Source organism: Trichechus manatus, unplaced genomic scaffold (genome assembly GCF_000243295.1).
Source record: "Trichechus manatus latirostris isolate Lorelei unplaced genomic scaffold, TriManLat1.0 scaffold00014, whole genome shotgun sequence".
Lineage (NCBI taxonomy): Eukaryota > Metazoa > Chordata > Mammalia > Sirenia > Trichechidae > Trichechus > Trichechus manatus.
Genome location: NW_004443950.1, coordinates 23,005,525 through 23,025,164, shown reverse-complemented (window position 1 = coordinate 23,025,164; position 19,640 = coordinate 23,005,525). Strand labels below are relative to the sequence as shown.

General features: G+C 45.6%; 1 protein-coding gene across 1 annotated transcript; it reads left to right on the top strand.

Annotated features, from left to right (window-relative positions):
* Window positions 1-13: 13 nt before the first annotated feature.
* On the top strand, window positions 14-14,352 carry CCNE1 (cyclin E1). Its single transcript, XM_023726961.1, has 10 exons — window positions 14-131; window positions 353-421; window positions 6,323-6,468; window positions 6,570-6,705; window positions 9,352-9,498; window positions 10,173-10,268; window positions 10,498-10,632; window positions 10,741-10,852; window positions 10,933-11,090; window positions 11,899-14,352. Exons 1-10 carry the CDS (start codon window positions 66-68, stop codon window positions 12,019-12,021), a joined length of 1,188 nt encoding a protein of 395 aa, XP_023582729.1. The 5' UTR covers window positions 14-65; the 3' UTR covers window positions 12,022-14,352.
* The last annotated feature ends 5,288 nt before the right edge of the window (window positions 14,353-19,640 follow it).

The following is a 19,640-nucleotide window of genomic DNA, read 5'->3' as shown; positions in this document are numbered from 1 at the left end:
GGGGCCAGCTCACCCCTGCCTTGGTGCCACCCCGGTTTTGCAGGGATGCGAAGGAACGGGGCACCATGAAAGAGGAAGGCAGCACCGATTTCTCTTCGCGCTCCAGGAAAAGGAAAGCCAATGTGGCCGTGGTGAGTACAAAGGGGTCAGGTGGAGGAGGAGCCCCCCATCTTACCTGGGTGCCAGCCTGGGCTCTGTCCGCAAGCTTGTCAGAAGGGGCTTGGTCGGGGATGCCTTTGGCAGAAATGGGGCTCCTAACTTAATCAACTTTGTTTTCTCTCTCTCTCTCTCTCTGTGTTTTGTCTGTGGGGTGTTTGGTGTGTTTCTCCGTGTGGGGGTTGTTCTGTGTTAGTTTCTGCAGGATCCAGATGAAGAAATTGCCAAAATTGAGAGGACTGTGAGAAACCAGTGTGGCAGTCAGGTACATGTGCTTGCCCGTCTGGCCTACCTGGAGGGCCTCCCACTCTTTATGTCAAATCGGGTTTATACTCTCCTGCCTCCTGCTGAAGGTCTGTTCTCTAACTGCATACCGTCCACACAGCTGAGCTCTGTGCTTGCCAGTGGGCACTGGCCTCTGCCAGCTTTGGGATTCCAGGCAGGTCTTGTGCTTCTGACCAGCACCCTCTGAGATTATAGATATGTGCCGTCTGGAAGAACCAGAGTGGATGTCAAATAACTCAGTCCTTTCCTATTACCCAGGAGTCCTGGGTGGCACAAACTAACTAAAAGGGTGACAGTACGAACCCACCTAGAGGCGCCTTGGAAGAAAGGCCTGGTAATCTGCTTCTGAAAGGTCACAACCTTAAGAACACTATGGAGGAGTTCTACTCTACACACATGGGGTCACCGTGAGTCAGAAGTGACTCCAGAGCAACTGGCTTGGATTTTTTGTTTTTTTCGGTTTTTTTCTCCTTTTACCAGTGACGAAACTGAGCCCTGGTTAGAGGAAGACAGTAACCCAGGGTTGTATGCAAGCCGCTTGGCAGAGTCAGGCCCGCAGCCTTGTCTCTGAAGGCTCATGAAGGAGGGAAGTTTCTGGACACAGAGCTCTTCAGTAACTTTGATGATGGGTGCTTGTGTGTGTTTGTAAGCAATGCCTTCCCCCCACACTAAGATTGTTTTGTCACAGGGGAGCTGCCCCGCCCCCACCCCCTGCTTAGCTCGTTTCCAACCTTCACCCTATTCTGGCTTTGTAGATTCTTCCAGCCCATCCAGCAGTTAACTGTGGTGACAGAGCTTATCCTGATCACATTCTGTGTAATGACATGTATGTCTCAGCACATTTCTCATTGACTAGTCCATTTCACTTGTCCCTCCTTTAAATTTCCCGCATATGGGGCACTGCCATTACAATATCAGAAGTTCCTTGCAGCACCAGCTTGCATTATCTCTACCTCTAGAAATGGCTGGGACTATAGTTACGGCGCAAGTAGGGGAAGCAGTCTGTTTCCAAACTAGCTGGGCAGGCTTCTGAGGCTATCGCAGAGAAAAGCTGCGCAGGGGTGGTTTTCCAGCCGAGTGCCGTGGTCCCGGCTGGGCTAGGGCAGTGAGCGGTAGCCATGGCAGCTGGTCTGGAAGAGTGAGGGGCTTCAGAGCTGAAGGGCCGCGTGGCTTGCAGTGGCAGTTGTCACTGCACATAAGAGCTTAGTATTATGCATTTCTGGGGAGGATCCACTGAATATTGAACAAGGGTTGAGGGTTTCTTTCTCTGTTAGGAGAAATAGTTCAGGAAAGGGAATGGACAGCACATCCTAAGTTCTTTCTTCCCCTTTTGTGCCCCTAAAGAGAAGAACTTCTCATCCAGCAAGTGGATTTTGGAGGTGTTATAAAACGAACGCTACTTCTGAAGTTCAACATCGTTTATTTCCCTAGCTGTGTTTCAAATCGAAAGGCACTTTGCAACTGAAGATACAGCAAAGCCATCCACGTTGACTTCTTGGTGTTTTTAATATTTTCCGGTCTCCAGGATAACCTGAGCAGTTCCGAGGGTGCCTAAGGCAGGGCCCTATCCTGGCACTGTGGACCATTGATAGCTGCGATACGTGAATAGCCATATTATTTCCCACTAGAAGGCATTTTCATGGTTGTCCAGAGACTAATGAGAACAGGTTTCTATGTGTTTGTAGATTAGATAGCCTGAAATTTATCCATCTACTGTGGAACAATGTCTTTGTCACTTCTGTGTAGATTCATGAAGCTAGAATTTAGGGACACAGCAGAACCTTTTCAACTATTGATCACACAGAATTTGTCTGAGGAGTTATTTCAGCAGGCCAATCATGAGTGTACTATAGCATTCTGTACTGGTGTCGCCCAGGACAACAACCAAAGTTACTCGGAGCTGTCATACTCGGTGTAACTGCTTCATCAAGACCGCACAGAAACGCTGATTCTTCTCTTCGGCCTTCCAGAGTGAAAAAGTACCTTTTATCTAAAGTCCAAGGAGCTCTGCTGGCTCAAACAGTTAAACACTCAGCTGCAAACTGAAGGGTTGACGGTTCGAACCCACCCAGCAGCTTTGCAGGAGAAAGACCTGGTGGTCTACTTCTATAAAGATTACAGCCAAGAAAAACCCTGTAGGACAGTTCTACTCTGTCACGTGCAGTTGCTATGCTTTGAAATCAACTTGATAGCAACTAACAACAACATCGAAAGTCCATTTAACATACTCATTTTGTTTAATTTTTTGCATGTGACCCAGCGTTAGTTTTGGAGCAGAATCTGGGACTCTGTTAATTCTCAGAAGATAATTTTGTGTAAGGTAGTTCTCTCCTTGGTGAGTTGTGGTGTAAGACATCAGGGGTGGTTAGGAATCATCACAGTTGGCCGCTTGTTCTTCTCCCTTTCTTTCCTAAACTCAGGCTGATCTTTCTCCTGTTGAAGCTTGGTGTATACTTCAAGCTAAGGACTTGGACTTCATTACTCTGCTTCATCTTAAAAAGGCCAGCTTTGGGAACCGTTTGTCTGCTTGTGGTTCATCTCATTTGTTTATGAACTGCAGGTTCGGAAATGTTGCCAGTTTCCCTCCAAAGGCCTGCTCTCAGCTGTGCCAGACATCTGGCTGAGAGGGTGGCACGGAGCTTCTGCCTTCAAAACTAGGAATCAGTCTTCTTGAATGAAGAGCAAAGTGAATTTAAATGCAGTTGTAATGTGATCCTTTCTGAGTTAAGGAAGTGCCGCCAGCACGCGGTGTCAAAGCTGGAGGAGAGGAAGGTGCCTTTTTTGCACAGTTGTGGGCAGGAGCTGGGATGGATGGTTTGCATACCCGCTTCTTGGCACACTGGGTGGATGAGGCTCTCTTGTGCCTTGCCTTTCTCAGGAGACGGACAGTGCTTGGGCTTCCTCAGAGGAGGCCAGCATGCTGTGATGGCTACTGTCTACCTTATCTTCCAGGCCACGTGTAGGGCCCAAGTCGTCGTGTTCATCTATAGTCCTCAGGTGTCTGGGTTTTCTCTAGTCAACGTTAATGGTCTTTCTGCGTTAAAAAAAAAAAAAAGGCCAAGAGTCTCCAACTTCCATGAGGCTTTCATTGCTGGCAAGATTGTTTCCTGCCATACCTTCAACAAAATCATTGTTTTATAATTTTAAAAATTAAACGTAGGCTTGTTTTTATGGTATAAAGTTCAGCAGAGTAGCTTAAAGGTAGCTTTAAAAAGAAAATTTTCCAAATGGTGAAATGACCTTAGTCTTTTCAAAACATTGAGAATTGAATAAAATTAAGTATTTGAAAACTTTAAAAGAAAAGCATATTGGCTTGGTTTTTAATGATGATTCATTGATTTAGCAGATATTTGCATGTTACTTTGTACAAGGCTTTAGTTTCAGATGTCTTTAGGATTTTGCCACAGAAACAAATAAGTGTGGAAAACTGGACAAAAATTTCAGTTTGCACCCAAGTTGTTTTCTTTGATCTATTTTTACCATGTCCCAATTTTTTTAATAACCATCAGTATCTAAGCTCTATCTCCACGGACTTCTTAGTATAACCTGGGATCATTGCCTGATTTGGTTTTAACTAGGCAGATATTCTTTTTTTGTTTCAAATTAAGGAAAATAGAAGTATCTCCACTGTGTGTAGTATATTTGGCTCTTCCTGTAACTAAGGGAAGATGCCACATTTGGTGTATTCTTGTTCCAAGATGGAGGAGTTTAAGAAGGATGGCAGTCACTTTATGTGTTTGAGCTGTTATAGTTTTCCATCTTGCACTTTTAAGAAAGTTTAGCAGATTAGTTATGCTTAACCAAATCTTTGAATTGTGACCAAGGGATCCCTTAGCAGGTCTGTGCCTGGACGGTGCGAATGGCTAAGCCGTCCCAGTGCTAGCTGAAAGGTTGGTGGTTCGAACCTAATTCATCTTTTTTCACCATAGTTTAAATAGTTGCAAAGATTATATTTCCCAGATGATTGTAAATATTGATCATTGATCTTTGCTAATTAAATTACTTTTAAACGTATCTAATGGAGTGCAAACATCAGCTACTTGATAGCCACGATCATAAATTTTAAGAATATATGAACAAGCGTATCTTTAACAGCCAGAGGTGCCTCAGAAGACAGGCCTGGCGATCTGCTTCTGGAAGGTCACAGCCTTGAAAACCCTGTGGAGCACGGTTCTACTCTGCACTCATGGGATTGCCATGAGTTGGAATCGACTCAGTAACAACTAACAACAACAATCCTACAATATGTCTTTTTTTTTAAAATTTTTTTATTGTGCTTTAAGTGAAAGTTTCCAATTCAAGTTAGTCTTTCATACAAAAATTTATAGACACGTTGTTATGTGACCCTAATTGCTGTCCCTATACTGTGACAGCACATTCCTCCTTTCGACCCCGGATTTCCCGTGTCCTTTCAACCAGCTCCTGACCCTCTCTGAATTTTCATCTTGCCTCTGGGCAGGAGCTGCCCATTTAGTCTCATGCATCTCCTTGAGCTAAGAAGCACGCTCTTCAAGAGTATCATTTTATGTCCCACAGTCCAGTCTAATCTTTGTCTGAAGTGTTGGCCTCGGGAATGGCTTTAGTTCTGGGCTGATAGAGAATCTGGGGGCCCTGTCTTCCAGGGTCTCTCCAGTCTCAATCAAACCATTAAGTCTGGTCTTTTTACTAGCATTTGAGTTCTGCACCCCACTTTTCTCCTGCTCCGCCAGGGACTCTATTGCATTCCCTGTCAGGGCGGTCATTGGTGGTAGCCAGGCACCATCTAGTTCTTCTGGTCTCAGGCTGATGACATCTCTGGTTTATGTGGCCCTTTCTGTCTCTTGGGCTAATATTTTCCTTGTGTTTTTGGTATTCTTCATTCTCCTTTGCTCCAGGTGGGTTGGGACCAAGTGATGCATCTTAGAAGGCCGCTCGCTAGCTTTTAAGACCCCAGACACCACTCACCAAAGTAGGATGCAGAACATTTTCTTAATAAGCTTTGTTATGCCAGTTGACCTAGATGTCCCCTGAAACCATGGTCCCCAGACCCCCGCCCCCGCTACTCTGTCCCTCGAAGTGTTTGCTTGTATTCAGGAAACTTCTTAGCTTTGGTTTAGTCCAGTTGTGCTGACTTCCCCTGTAGTGTGTGCTCTCCTTCCCTTCACCTAAGATAATTCTTGTCTACTATCTAGTTAGGTGAATACCCCCTGCCTCCCTCCCCACCCCCGTAACCAGCAAAGAATGTTTTCTTCTGTGTTTAATCCTTTTCTTGAGTTCTTATAATAGTGGTCTTATATACAACATTTGTCCTTTTGCGACTGACTGAATTCACTCAGCATAATACCTTCCAGATTCCTCCACGTTATAAGATGCTTCCCGGCTTCATCATCGTTCTGTATCGTTGCGTAGTATTCCATTGTGTGAATAGACCAGCATTTGTTTACCCATTCGTCCGTTAATGGGCACCGAGGTGGTTTCCATCTTTTTGCTATTGTCCCATGATATATCTTTTTTCTCAGCACTTACAGAAGTCATGCCTAGTATTTTACTGAACTGTAAATGGATTTGTCTCCCTTTTTTAAAAAATATAAGGGCTATTGGCATTTCATCTTACCCCTCCTGTTTGTTTTGTTGGTCAAGTACCTCATATAAGGGTGGTAATGTGGAGGATATTCTTAGGTATTTACTGTGTAGACGCTTAAGCTGATGAAAGAAATGAAATAAATGCTTGGCATCATTGCCGTGGCTTTTACTTACCCACCTCCATCTTAATTTAGGCCTGGAGATTATTCTCCAGAGTGATGCTTTTTTTTTTAAACACTGGCTGATCTACAAATCAGTGAATGTAAAAATAGCCGTTGTCCATCAGACACCAAAAACAAAATGTGTTTTTCCTTCACAGACTTGGGACAGCGGTGCAGCCTGTGAAAACCCCTGCTCCCTGATTCCCACCCCTGACAAAGAGGAGGGTGAGCTGGCATACCCACATGCTGCCTGTGAACCTCCGAGTTTCGCACCGTCTAGAGCCTCACCGCTGCCTGTTCTGAAGTAAGTGCTTTCTGTCCGCGTGGCTCCCAGATCTTCAGCTCCACGTCGTCACTTGTTCCCGGGTAGAATGGGTCCTTCTGATACTTGTTTATGTTCCGTAGCTGGGCGAATAGGGAGGAGGTGTGGAAGATCATGCTGAACAAAGAAAAGACGTACCTGAGGGATAAGCACTTCATGCAGCGGCACCCTCTTCTGCAGCCGAAGATGCGAGCAATTCTCCTGGATTGGTTAATGGAGGTGAGCTGAGTCTACGCAGTAACTAATTCTCCTGGATTGGTTAATGGAGGTGAGCTGAGTCTACCCATTAACTGGACGCATCGACCGTTTCTAGACTCCTCTGCACTGTTACGATCTCTGAGTGTTTGATTCCATTCAGTGGTTTTGAAGCTGTGGCATACTGAAGTGATCTTCCAATTTTTTTGCTTGCATACTTCCTTAAACAAATTTCTAAAATCTTTTTACTCCTTAGATAATTTTGTTGTTGTTGGGTGCCATTGAGTCGATTCTGACTCCAAGTTGACGTTAATCTGTTTTCATCAAAGTTTAAATAGTTGCAGAGGTTGTATTTCTCAGCATATTGTAAATCTGATGATTAATCTTTACTAATTAAATTAGTTTTGATTGTATCCAATGGAGTGCAAATATCAGCTACTTGATAGCCAGTGTCATAAATTTTAAGACTGTATGAACGTGTCTTTAACAGCCAGAAATTATACATTGTTCCTTTTTACTCCATGAAGTCCATTCCCCTTTCCCTGTAGAATTTTATCCTAACAAAATACATTGTTTACATCTTTTGTTGGTTACCTTACACTTCTCTGCAACAATTGATCAAAATAATAAATAATACTAATTTTGATGGATAATTGTTAAACATAAGAAATAAAATTTTATTGGCAGTGCCCCTCTGTCTGGAATGAACCATGGATGGCTTATAGTGCCTTGATTAAGGAAGGCTTCTGGACACCATTGTAAGACGTGGGGTTGGTGAGAGGTGGGCTTTTCCTCTGTGAAGTGGAAGAAGAGCATCTCAGGCAGATCCTTTTCACGGAGGAGGACGTATGAAAGTTGAGAATCTAAATATTCCCTAAACACTGTGCTGGGTACCCTTTGGAAAGCCTGTATTCCCGGGGTGCAAAGGTTAAGCGCTCGGCTGCTAACTGAAAAGTTGGTGGTTGGAACCCACCAGCCGCTCCATGGGAGAAAAGACCTGGCGATCTGCTCCCATAAAGATTACAGCCTAGGAATCCCTATGGAGCAGTTCTGCTCTGTCATTTAGGGTCACTATGAGTCGGAATCAACTTGATGGCATATGACAACATGTGTACCCTAGTTTTGCTAGTCCTAGAATCAAATTCCCCACTGCCACTAACCATCTCTGTGCCCCTAGTCAGGGAAGTTATTTAACGCTGAGTCTTAGTTTTCTCATCTGTAATATTTTTAGCAATATTTTCCTTGCTGACTTTGTTAGAATTGGAAACGGTGTCTTCAAAATGTCACTTACACAGTTGGCTTTTCCTCATTGCCCCCTGAGAATGCTGACATTCTCTGTACTGCACGCTTTGCAGGCCTGCTTTTAAATGACAGACCCCGCAGTAGCCTACTACGGCCTCACCCTGCGCTATATAGCCCTTCTGTGCCCTTTGCAACTTGCATGGTTTCTTGAAGCATTAGCTGTAATATGTTTTCATCTCTCGGGCTTCAGTTCATTCTTATAATCAGACTGCAAGGTTCTATTTTATATAATGCAATTGATGCCATTATGCTTTGAAGGAAGGTTTTTTTCGTGAAGGCAATCAGAAAAGTCATGTAATACCATTGAGAGGATCAAAAAGGATGGTTGCCTTTATGTCTTTAGTGGGACAAGCCCAGAGTCCAGGATTCACAGGCGTGCTTGTTGGTGCTGAGGTCGCGTTTCTCAGCCCCTAGCCCCGCTGCGAAGTCTGCATGAGATCGGGGCGGTGTTCACGCAGTGTGCCAAATGGTGGGCTGGGGAAATAGGTCTGAGAGGTCCTCAGAGAGGTTTGAGTTTCATTTCTAGTCAGGTTGTAGCTGTACTCCTTTATAAAAACTGAGGCTAAATATAATACGGCTTAGCCCACACTTCAGAAATAGTCTTTGGGAATTGATGGGATTTTCTGATTAATATTCTGTGCATTGTTTCTCCAGCTCTTTTTCTATTATTAATCCCCGGAATTGCACGCATTTAAGGTGTCCTGTTTAGTCACGGCAGCATTGACGTATAGTGTTAGGTGACTCCGTGATCAGATGTTTGGTGTGATGAGGCGAGAGGTCTGATATTCTCTGGATCCTTCTCCGCTGTTTCACCAGGTCCTCACAGCGGTCCTGTGAGGCAGGCAAGGCAGCTTTGCCCTGGTTTTATCATTTGAGATCGCGGAGGTAAGAGGCTTTGCCCAAGGCTACAACCTAGACTGGAACTGGGTCTCTGGGCCTCCTCGATGCTCTTTGAAACAGTTCTTGCCTCCTGTGATTTACAGAGTTGTGGACATGTTGTGGTCTTTAAGCGTGTGTTCCAGCTTTTAAACTTTCTTCCTAAAATTGCCCAGTCGTGAGGAGATACACTAGTTCTTTCCTTGAGTCACGATGAAACTTGTAAAGAGGGAGGCCATTCTCCGAGAGAATTCATAATTTGTTTCTCCGTGAACATGCTGCCTGTGAACGTAGCTTCCTTCCCCAGCCCTGTGGAGCACAGAACACTCCGTCCATAGATCTGAGTTCCAATTAGGGGCAGACAAGGTAACCATCCTTTCAGAAAAGCAAAGTGGTTTCTCTTGATGTGGTTATATTGTCCTTCACCAGAACTCATGACAAGGCCCCCCTCCCCAAGTAACTGTTCTAAACCTTACTAAATACCTTTTTCAGGTGTGTGAAGTATATAAACTTCACAGGGAGACATTTTACCTGGCACAAGATTTCTTTGATCGGTATATGGCAACCCAACAAAATGTTGTAAAAACGCTTCTACAGCTTATTGGGATTTCATCTTTATTTATTGCTGCCAAACTTGAGGTGGGTCATTTTTAAATACTTTTTATAGACACATGCCATTTCTTGGCTTCTGTTGCGATTAGGGGAAAAGGTTGACTATTTGTCTATAGTGTATATCCTAAAGTTTTCTAATTTGAGGCCCTTTAAAGTTGATACGTGCAAAAAAGGCTAGAAACTAACCAAGAAGAGAGAAGTAGTGAATGTATAAAATGCTGAAGTTAGTGTAGTGACTTTAAGCAAAAAATTGAACTTTGAGCTTCTGAACAGGGATATTACTTAGAATACGGACTCCACGCTGTGGAGACTTACATTTGGGCTGTGGATGTTGTTCGGGCATTAGTTGTTTAAGAGGATTCAAATGTTGGTGTGATTATAGAAGGTGTATGGGCCTGGCTTTCAGACATGTTGGTAAAACCACTGAAGGGATAAAATTTCCAGAAATAGCCCCAGTGAGTAAATGAAACAAAGTTCAGGTTGGTGTTTTTTTTTTTTTTTTGATGTTTTTTAACAGGATTGAGGGTTTCATTTCTTTCACAGTTAACACATTTTTGACCTCTGGAGCGGCTCCTGCATTTATTCCATCAGTATACCCTCTTTTCTTTCTCTCCATGCCCGGGTACAAAAGAAGATTCTAGATAAGTTAACCCCATCAGGGACTGACTTTTTGCCACTGGTGTCTTTTTCTTCCCTTTCAGGAAATCTACCCTCCCAAGCTGCACCAGTTTGCATACGTTACAGACGGGGCCTGTACCGGAGATGACATTCTCAACATGGAGTTAGGCATTATGAAGGTAGGTTACAAGGCGATTTTTCAGCGCTTTGTAAATGCATATCTAGGAGCTTTTCCACTGTAACTGGCTAGGTGTTCTCCAGCTGGACACTGGTGTCACAGAACACGGCTGTGTTTGAACTCCTTCAGAGAACTGAGGGAGTGCAGTCTCCCAGTGGGGAGCAGAAATGTCTGGCTGGGTTTTTTTCTCTTTTCTCAACCACTGGGCTCTTTTCTTTGTTATCCTTTAGGCCCTAAAGTGGCGTTTAAGTCCCCTGACAGTTGTGTCCTGGCTGAATGTGTACATGCAAGTTGCATACCTAAAGGACTTTTACGAAGTGCTGTTGCCCCAGTATCCCCAGCAAATCTTCATACAGATTGCAGAGGTGAGCGGCTACGTTACTGTGCTGGGGTTCCCTGCCCAACAGCCAGACCGGTAACTCCGGAAGGCATAGTGCTGGCAGTCCGTTTCATCGCTCTTGGCTTCTCCACAGCTTTTAGATCTCTGTGTCCTGGACGCTGGCTGCTTAGAATTTTCTTACGGCGTGCTCGCTGCTTCTGCCTTGTACCATTTCTCGTCGTCTGAACTGATGCAAAAGGTTTCAGGTAGGTTGGCTTTCAGGCATGTGGAACTTGCCAACCGCTTGTCAGCTGCAGATTGAGCCTGAAATGTATTTTCATTTCAGGGTACCAGTGGTGTGACATAGAGAGGTGTGTCAAGTGGATGGTTCCATTTGCCATGGTCATAAGGGAGACAGGAAGTTCGAAACTGAAGCACTTCAGGGGGGTTCCTGCTGAAGATGCACACAACATACAGACCCATATAAACAGCTTGGATTTGCTGGTCAGTACTCTTCCTTGGTGCAGTCCTTTCTCCCAGACAAATCCGTAAAACTGCCCCAATAGCCTCTCTGCTTTCCTGATGTCTTAGTCATCTAGTGCTGCTATAACAGAAATACCACAAGTGGACGGCTTTTAACAAAGAGAAATTTATTCTCTCACAGTCTAGTAGGCTTACAAGTCCAAATTCAGGGCGTCAGCTCCAGAAGAAGGCTTTCTCTCTCTGTCGGCTCTGGAGAAAGGTCCCCGTGATGCATTGGTCTTCCCTTGGTCTGGGAGCATCTCAGCGCAGGAACCTCAGGCCCAAAGGACACGCTCTGCTCCCGGCACTGCTTTCTTGGTGGTATGAGGTTCCCGTGTGTCTCTGCTCGCTTCTCTCTTTTATATCTCAAAAGAGATTGGCTTAAGACACTATACAATCTTGCAGACCTCATCGGTATAACTGCCACTAATCCATCTCATTACATCATAGTGATAGGATTTACAACACATAGGGAAATCACACCAGATGATAAAATTGTACACAATCATACAGTACTGGGAATCAGGACCCAGCCAAGCTGACAGATATTTTTGGGGGACAGAATTCAATCCATGACAGCTGATATTCTAGCAAAACTCTTAATTTTTTTAATTTCTTGAAAAAGAAGAATTCTGACCAATAGCTACTGCTGTTTCTAAGCAGCAGTTTTGGGTCGTTCTTCACTATTTTTCTCACTGGCCTCCTCGTAGAGAAAGCACATAGTAAGGGAAGCCCAGACGGTACTTCCTTCTCAGTGTTAACATTTCTCCCTTTTTATTCTTACCCACAGGACAAAGCCCAAGCCAAGAAAGCCATAATGTCTGAACAGAACAGAGTCTCTCCTCTCCCCACCGGGGTCCTCACGCCCCCCCAGAGTGGGAAGAAGCAGGGCAGCGAGCAGGAAAGAGCGTGACTCTCGCCAGCGCGCTCCACCAAAGACAGCCGTGCTCACGCGCCGCCCAGGGGTCTCCCGACCGCAGCAGCGGGGGCGTGCGTCAGCTTTCCAGATATTTAACACAAGTGTTCCTGTAAATGGCATTGGACAGGGAGAAGTGTATTTTATTAAATGCTTAGATTTTTTTAAATAAATGAGTCAAGTACACCAGCCACCTCCCGAACACCAGTGAGTGCTCCAGATGCTGCTAAGGAGGGTGATACTTGACTCGATGGACTGTTGATTGACATGTGTAACAAAGGCTCGAAGTTGAAGAGTGCCTGCCGCCCTTACTGCTGGCCTCCCCTTGGGCGTCCCCGGCTGCGTCCCGGGCTGCGTCCTGTCGAGTGAACAGGCGGCCGTGAGTATCGCGAGTCAGAGCCTGCGCCAGCTGTGCTGGCGGCCTGCTCTTCACACTATCAGTTAACAATGTACAATGCCTTTTATGAACTATTATTTTGTAAGCGCTGCTATGTCTATCCGTTTTTTAATAAAGGTAATATTGTCTTTGAGACAGCTGGTTTTATGAGCTATGTCTGATCATTTAAGTTGTTAGAAATCACCTTTCACCATGGCTGTATCAAGCTCTCCTTGTTGACTTAATGCTTCTTGAGGCTCAAGTCTTTCAAGCAAGTGCATTTAAAAGGAAACCTTTGAGATGAGCTTCACGGGCAAGCTTGTCTGCCTCCTGAGGGCCCCTGAGCTGGGAAGGAGACTTCCACTTAGCACTTTTCCCACAATGCCCGGCACAGCTGGCTGCTCAGCTCATGTTCTTTGGCTGGCTGAGGCTGTCATGGTGAAGCCGTCTTAGAGGATTCTTAGGTTTAAATTCTTTCCTAGGGCTCGTTAAAGGTCATAATGAATCTGTAGTTTTATTTAATACTCTTTTTGCCCTTAACCAAATCTTTGCCTGAGGAAGAAATGAATTTTTGTTTGGAGAACTCGTTTAGTAGCCTAAAACTATGCTTTTAAGAAGAAAACACAAAGTAAAATGCTACGTAGTTCAAGGCCGTGACGTATACAGTCTGTCCTGACTGATGGGATCACCAAAGGCCCTGCTCTCTGAAGAGGCTCTGTCTGCGCTGAGGCCTAGCGTGTTAGGCCCCGGTCAGATTGTGGTAACATCTCAAGGCGGGGTCTTGTCGAGTCCCATGCTTCACCTTGCCACGACGCCTTGGTGTGTGTGCGATGCCAGCAGGAGGGGTAGATGAGCACATCATCTCATCTTACAAAAATTTGTCTTTATAAGAAAAACAGTCATTTTAAATCTGTACTATGTTCATACGCAGTGGGAGAGACCCTCCTTTTTTTGACATTGTGATGTTAAAGTTCTGGCAGGTTTTAATACATTTTTCCTAATAAATGCATCATAAATCTACGCGTAATGGTACTTAGTCACAAGACACAACTAGCTAATTACCGCTTCATCTCAGCCAGAGATGCTGTTGCCTTAAAAAGCCGTGATTTTTTTTTTTTAATGGTGATCGTTTTTAAGTGACTTGTTGGCAAAATCCTAAAGATGGTGAATTTACATTTGTTATTTTTTATGCAAAAATAGGGTACCAAAAGCACTTCTGTTTTCAAAGTTTTAGTGTAAGTTTGAGAGCTTAACAAACGTGAGGTGACACCCGCTTGAAAGCATGTTTGAGCTAAGTGCTCGTGTAGCTTGGCCGACCGCCATATTGCAAAGAATCTTACCAGATATGCTGAAAAGGGTGCCTTACCTTTTAATTGTTGGAGTGCTGCATTTCTGGAAATCAGAATTTTAAAAATGGTAGCGTTGCCGCAGGCAGCTTAGTCATCTGTGCTAATAAAGGGTAACTCGAGGATGGATAAATGAAATCCATAGCAATCAATATTTCCTACGACTCTTAAAAACCCTAAAAGCCGCTAGTAAGTAAAAACCAGATTTTACCTCTTAGAGGATGTTCTCTGTTTGCTAGTAATCGACACATGCTATTTTGGCCCCTCGCTGGTCGGCTGTATATACCCACTTGCCGAGCCGTTTTTGTTCTGCAATTCATCTAAAACTAGCTGAGGCCGAGATACCACAGCAGACCTCAGGAGTGACCATGGCGGCTCGAGGTCAACGTGGGCCAACAGCTGCTCTGAGGCAGAGATGCCTGAGGGAGAACCAGAGAAGGGAGGTGACATGGAGCCCCTAGTCTAACCTGCTTGTTTTAGAGACTGAGAAACAGTTCCACCAACCACGGGCTACTGGATGGTGGTAGAACACACCGCATTGTCATGCCCCAGCCCACAGGACCCACTCACTAGACCTCCCCAGAGTTGCTAGTTCTCTGCCCCTGTGCCTAAGAAAATGCTTGTCCTTAGTTGATGGAGATCGAAGGTTTCCCCACGCTGTCTCCCTGTGAGGAGCTCTGACAGCTTATTTCATGGAGGCCATTCCGTACCAAGTGGGTAAATAAATGGGGGGTGAGCTTAGATTCACACAGTTTCTGAGGGAAGTCAAGGGCCATGGACCCTTGGAAACTTGGAGCGTAGTGGGTGATGTACTTCCGTCCTCTAACTCAGACACAAACGGAACTGGAGCTTCTTTGGGCAAAATCAGGCTTTAGCTAAGAGCAGGAATGGAAAGAGAAATCAGATCTGATAATGTCTAGTCATATCTACCCAACCATGCATTTTCCTACCGCATGTTCAACATTTTGAAATTCAAATCACATTTATACCTTGGACATTGTTAGAAGACTATTTTTATCCCTGCTGTAATCATCTAATTTGCTGATTACAGGTCTCAAATTGCCACAGAGAACTCAATTTTTCAAAGAATTGTCCTGTTTGATCAAATATGTTATTCAAGCAATGCAGACATTTGTTCCACAAGGTTACCTGCCAGGCAGAGTTAACCAGGAGTAATAGCATTAGAAGCCTATACTTAAAATCAGGCATTAGCTAATCTGCCTGTGACAATAGAGTCTTAAATATAATTTGCTGCAGATACTTCAGTTCCTTCACCAGCAATTTCATTTTGTATTCAATGAGCATAGATTTTCCTACCGCTCTCCATTTCCAAATTTAACTCTAGAAGACTCTAATGTGCTCAGTTCACAGGCTGATCAGGTGCTGCTTCCCGGGAGCCTCAGGCAGGAGGGCAATGCTGTCCTTTACTGAATAAACACTCCCCTCTAAAATCATATTCCTGATCATTGCCAATTGCGGAGATCGGGCTGCCCCTGACTGCACTGGGGTTCAGGACTAATACTGGCTCCCCCTGGAATGATGTGTGAGAATCACACCCTCCGAATCAGGCACCTCCAGGTGCTGGAGACACGGTTCGTAGGTGTGACTGAGCTGCTCAGGTCAGCCTAGGAGTCAGGCAAACAACTGGAACACCATGAGGTCCAAACCGAGAAAACCAGCCTGTTACCATCGAGTGAGTTCTGACTCATGGTGACCCCCTGTGTTTTCTTGGCTGAAATCTTTGTGGAAGGAGATTGCCAGGCCTTTCTTCCGTGGCGCTGCTGGGTGAGTTTGAACCACCAACCTTTAGGACAGCAGTAGAGCACAAACCATTAGCGCCACCCAGGGGTGTGAGGTCAGGGGTGTGAGAAGGTGGCCTCTTGGAACACAGAGAAGGAGCAGTGCTGCTCAAGAGGCAAGGCTGTGAATCCTCCCAGCAGTCAGTGCTCATGGGTGGGGCTGAAGAAGGAGGAAGATGAGGCAGAAGAGGTGGCAGACCACATCACAAGGGGCTTCTGCGCGTCAGCCTGAAGATGGGCTCGGTTTCCCTGGGGGCAGGAAGCTGGTGTTTGTGAGGAGGAGAGTGGCGTGCGCAGAGCCGTGATGGGAGGCAGAGGCTGAGCAAACACTTGGGGTTCTGCCTTTTCGGGCCATGTGAAGTGATGACTGTGCAGTGCATGGGGGACAAGAAGGGAGGCAAGGGGCATCAGTTAAGCTACATCAATCATTTCTAATCGGCTGGCCATGCCCGAGCAACTGCCTGAATCCCTCCTTAGGCCACTGGTCATTTCTGTCCCTCACTTCTGTTCCGGCCCTGTCTACCCATCCACACCTGCTCAGACCCCTCTCCTGCAGGAGGCTTCCCTGCCATTGGCCACACTGATGCCATTTTGTCCTTGGGCTCTGGAGGCAGGCACCTGGGTCGCATCTGGCTCTGCCACTTTCCAGTGTGATCCGGGGCACGGTGCTTAGCTTCTCCAAGCCTCGCGCTTCTCAGCTGTGAGATGGGTATGCTGATAATAGTATCTACCCCACAGAATTGGGGCAGTGGTTAAATGAGATAATACATATCGGATGCTGAGCACAGTGCCTGGCACATTAGAAAGATGCAATAGCTCACGGCTGCTATTGCTATGGGAGCCCTGGTGGCACAGTGGTTAAGTGCTCGGCCGCTAACGAAAAGGTCAGCAATGCAAATCCACCATCCGCCCCTCAGAAACCCGAGGGGGAGTTCTAGTCTGTCCTATAGGGTTGCTGTGAGTCAGAATCGACTCGACGGCAGTGGGTTCGGTTATTGCTATTATTGCTGTCACTGCAATGGCTACTATTTAGGTCACCCAGTGAAGAGTTTAGAATTGAGGTCATGCCCTCTCCCCGACTGGCTGTGCTGAGGGTGGGGCTGGTCTCTAGAGCAGTGGGGCATCGGGGATTCTCGGCAGCTTGGTCTGACCTGGCCTTAGCTTTCAGAGTCCTCTCCCAGCGTTCAGCTCCGTCTTTCCTCCCCTGCCTGGGTGCCCTCCTTGAAAGTGCCACCTGCATTCGCTGTCTCCTTACTTCCCACTCTCCCGTCAGCCCTTCCTACTGGGACTTCTGTCCTCACAAACGACACACTGTCCTTGCCAAGGTCACCTAAACCTGCACGTGGAAAATCTGATGGCACTGCTTGGCCTTCATCTCAGGGGGCACCTCTGCCACACTTGTCACTGGGGACCCCTTCTTCCTTCTAGAAACTCTTTGCTCTCCTGTCACTTCTGTGTCTCCTTCCTTCATGCCCCTTCTCTGCTCCAGCTCCTCCCCCTAAGGTGGAGGAGTCACACGTGCCCACCAGGCCACCACTGTCCCTCAGCACCCTCTCCCTGGGCAAGCTCACCGCTCCAAGGGCTTCAATGCCTCCTCTGGGCCTCGCTCCCTCCAAGGCACGCCTCCGGTCTAGCCAGGCTCCAGTGGCTTCAGACTGAACACCCACCTGCCTGTGAGGTGCCTCCCCCTGGGTATCTCGCAACACTCACCTCACCATCTCACCTTCTGTTGTCAACGTCATTGTGGTTATGGGCCATCGAGTCCATTCAGACTCACAGCAATCCTGTAGGACAGAGCAGAACTCTCCCATACGGTTTCCAAGGTGCGGCTGGTGGATTTGAACTGCCGACCTTTTTACTATTATGAAAAACGGGCAAAGATGGGAACTAGCAATATGCAATAAACATGGGAAAATGACTCGATTCACAAGTCATCGGGGAAATGCAAACTAAAACGAGATAGTTCTACACACATCAAATTGGCAAAAATTAAACCGTGCAGAGAATAATACAATGACTACCCGTGTCCCCACCACCCACGTTTGCCAAATGTGTTTCACTTTTTCGGTAAGGAATGCCGTATTAGAGACACAGCTGAAAGCTCCCTTGTACCCCCCCTAATCTCGTGGTCCTTCCTCCTCAGAAGAAACTACCACCTCGGGTCGGTGTATATGGTTTCCACCATTGTTCTTAGACAGTTACCACTTATCTTTGGATTCATATGCAATAGATAATGTGGCTTTGGATGGTTAAAACATTTACATAAATGAAATCAAGCCTTATGTAACACCACTTGCTATTTTCTTTCAACATTATTTCAAGATTTATCCATGTGGATACATGTAAGATTGACTCATTTTTAACTGTGGTAGAGTTTTCCTTTGTGTGAATATGACCCAATTTATTTATTCCCTGCCCTCCTGGGCTACAAGTTGGTTTCCGATTTTTTCACCGTTGCAAACAATGCAGCGATCGTCCTCTTGTGCACGTGTGCCCCGTGTGTGAATTCCTCTGGGGCACACTCCTAGCTGTGGAATTGTCATGTCAAAGGGCATGTGCCTTTGCACCTTTACTAGATGTGGTCAGCTACCTGCCAAAATATGCCAATTTATCCTCCCAGCCAACACGTGTGAGACTTCCCACTCCCACATCTGCTTCTGCACTTGGTGTTCCAGACTTTTCTTCCCATTAAAATTGCTTTTAACTTTATTGGGTTTTCTCTGTTATGAAAGTAGAGTTTGTTATGATAAATTAGAATATCACAAACATGTACAACGTAGAAAGTGGAAATTCCCCAGGAATGGCTCCTATTAACAGTTTGGGTATTATGATAATGTACACGTTCCAGAATTTTTCCTGAGCATATGCTAACATATAGATAAATAAAAATTGGCCATTTAAAAAATTTTTTTATTGTGCTTTAGGTGAAAGTTTACAGCCCAAATTAGTTTCTTGTTCAAAAATTTGTACACAAATTGTTTTGTGACACTGGCTGCGATCCCTGCAATGTGTCAGCACTCTCCCCTCTTCCATCCTGGGTCCCCGTGCCCACTGGTCCAGTTTCCTGTCCCTTCCTGCTTTCTTGTCTCTGCCCACTGGGTCTCACAAACTTCACTGAACCAAGAAGCATGTTCCTCATGTGTCACCATTTGTCCTATAAAAAAACCAAACCCTATTCCTACTCATAGCCCCATAGGGTTTCCAAGGAGCAGCTGGTGGATTTGAACTGCCAATCTTTTAGGTTAGCTAGCAACTAAGCTCTTAACCACTGCACCACCAGGGCTCCATTTGTCCTATAAACCAAAAAACCAAACCCGTTGCCGTTGAGTCGATTCCAATCCATAGTGACCCTATACGCCTGTCTAATCTTTGGAGAATTTACCATTTTTTTACAGGGTTGTTTGACTCACTGGTATAATCTTTTGAACAATTTAAAATGCACATGTAGTACAAACTCACTCCCTTTTTGCCTCGATTTTTCAGTGATTGCCTGACAGGTGGTTTCACTGCCTAGCTAGCAGAGGGTCTGGCACATAATAACCACAACTAAACTGAAACCCACTGCCAGTGAGTCGATTCCAACTCATAGCGACCCTATAGGACAGAGTAGAACTGCCCCATAGTGTTTCCAGGGAGCAGCTGGTGGATTTGAACTGCTGACCTTTTGGTTTGCAGCTGAGCTCTTAACCACTGCGCCACCAGGGCAGACACATAACAGGAGATCATTAAACATTTGCTCAATGAGTGAACGGATGGATGGATTGATTCTTACATATATAGCCACTTTCATTAAATTTCTTACTTTTTCATGCCCAGAATAATATATGCTATCTTCTACTTCCAAGAGAGCAAAATGTAAGATTAAAACGTGGGGCATTAGTATGAATGAATGGAGCCCCTAATGCGACGCTAATCCTTTACTGAGCACAGGAGCCACAGGCCACTGAATCCCAATTCCTGGAAGGGTTGCAAAGGTGGATGACGTACAAGAGCCCAGGCTCCAATGCCTCATCAGACAGACAGACAGATCCATTCCCCCTGCTTGGGGGCAGGCTGCAATAAACCATCCCTGGTTCATTACAAAGTTAATGAAAG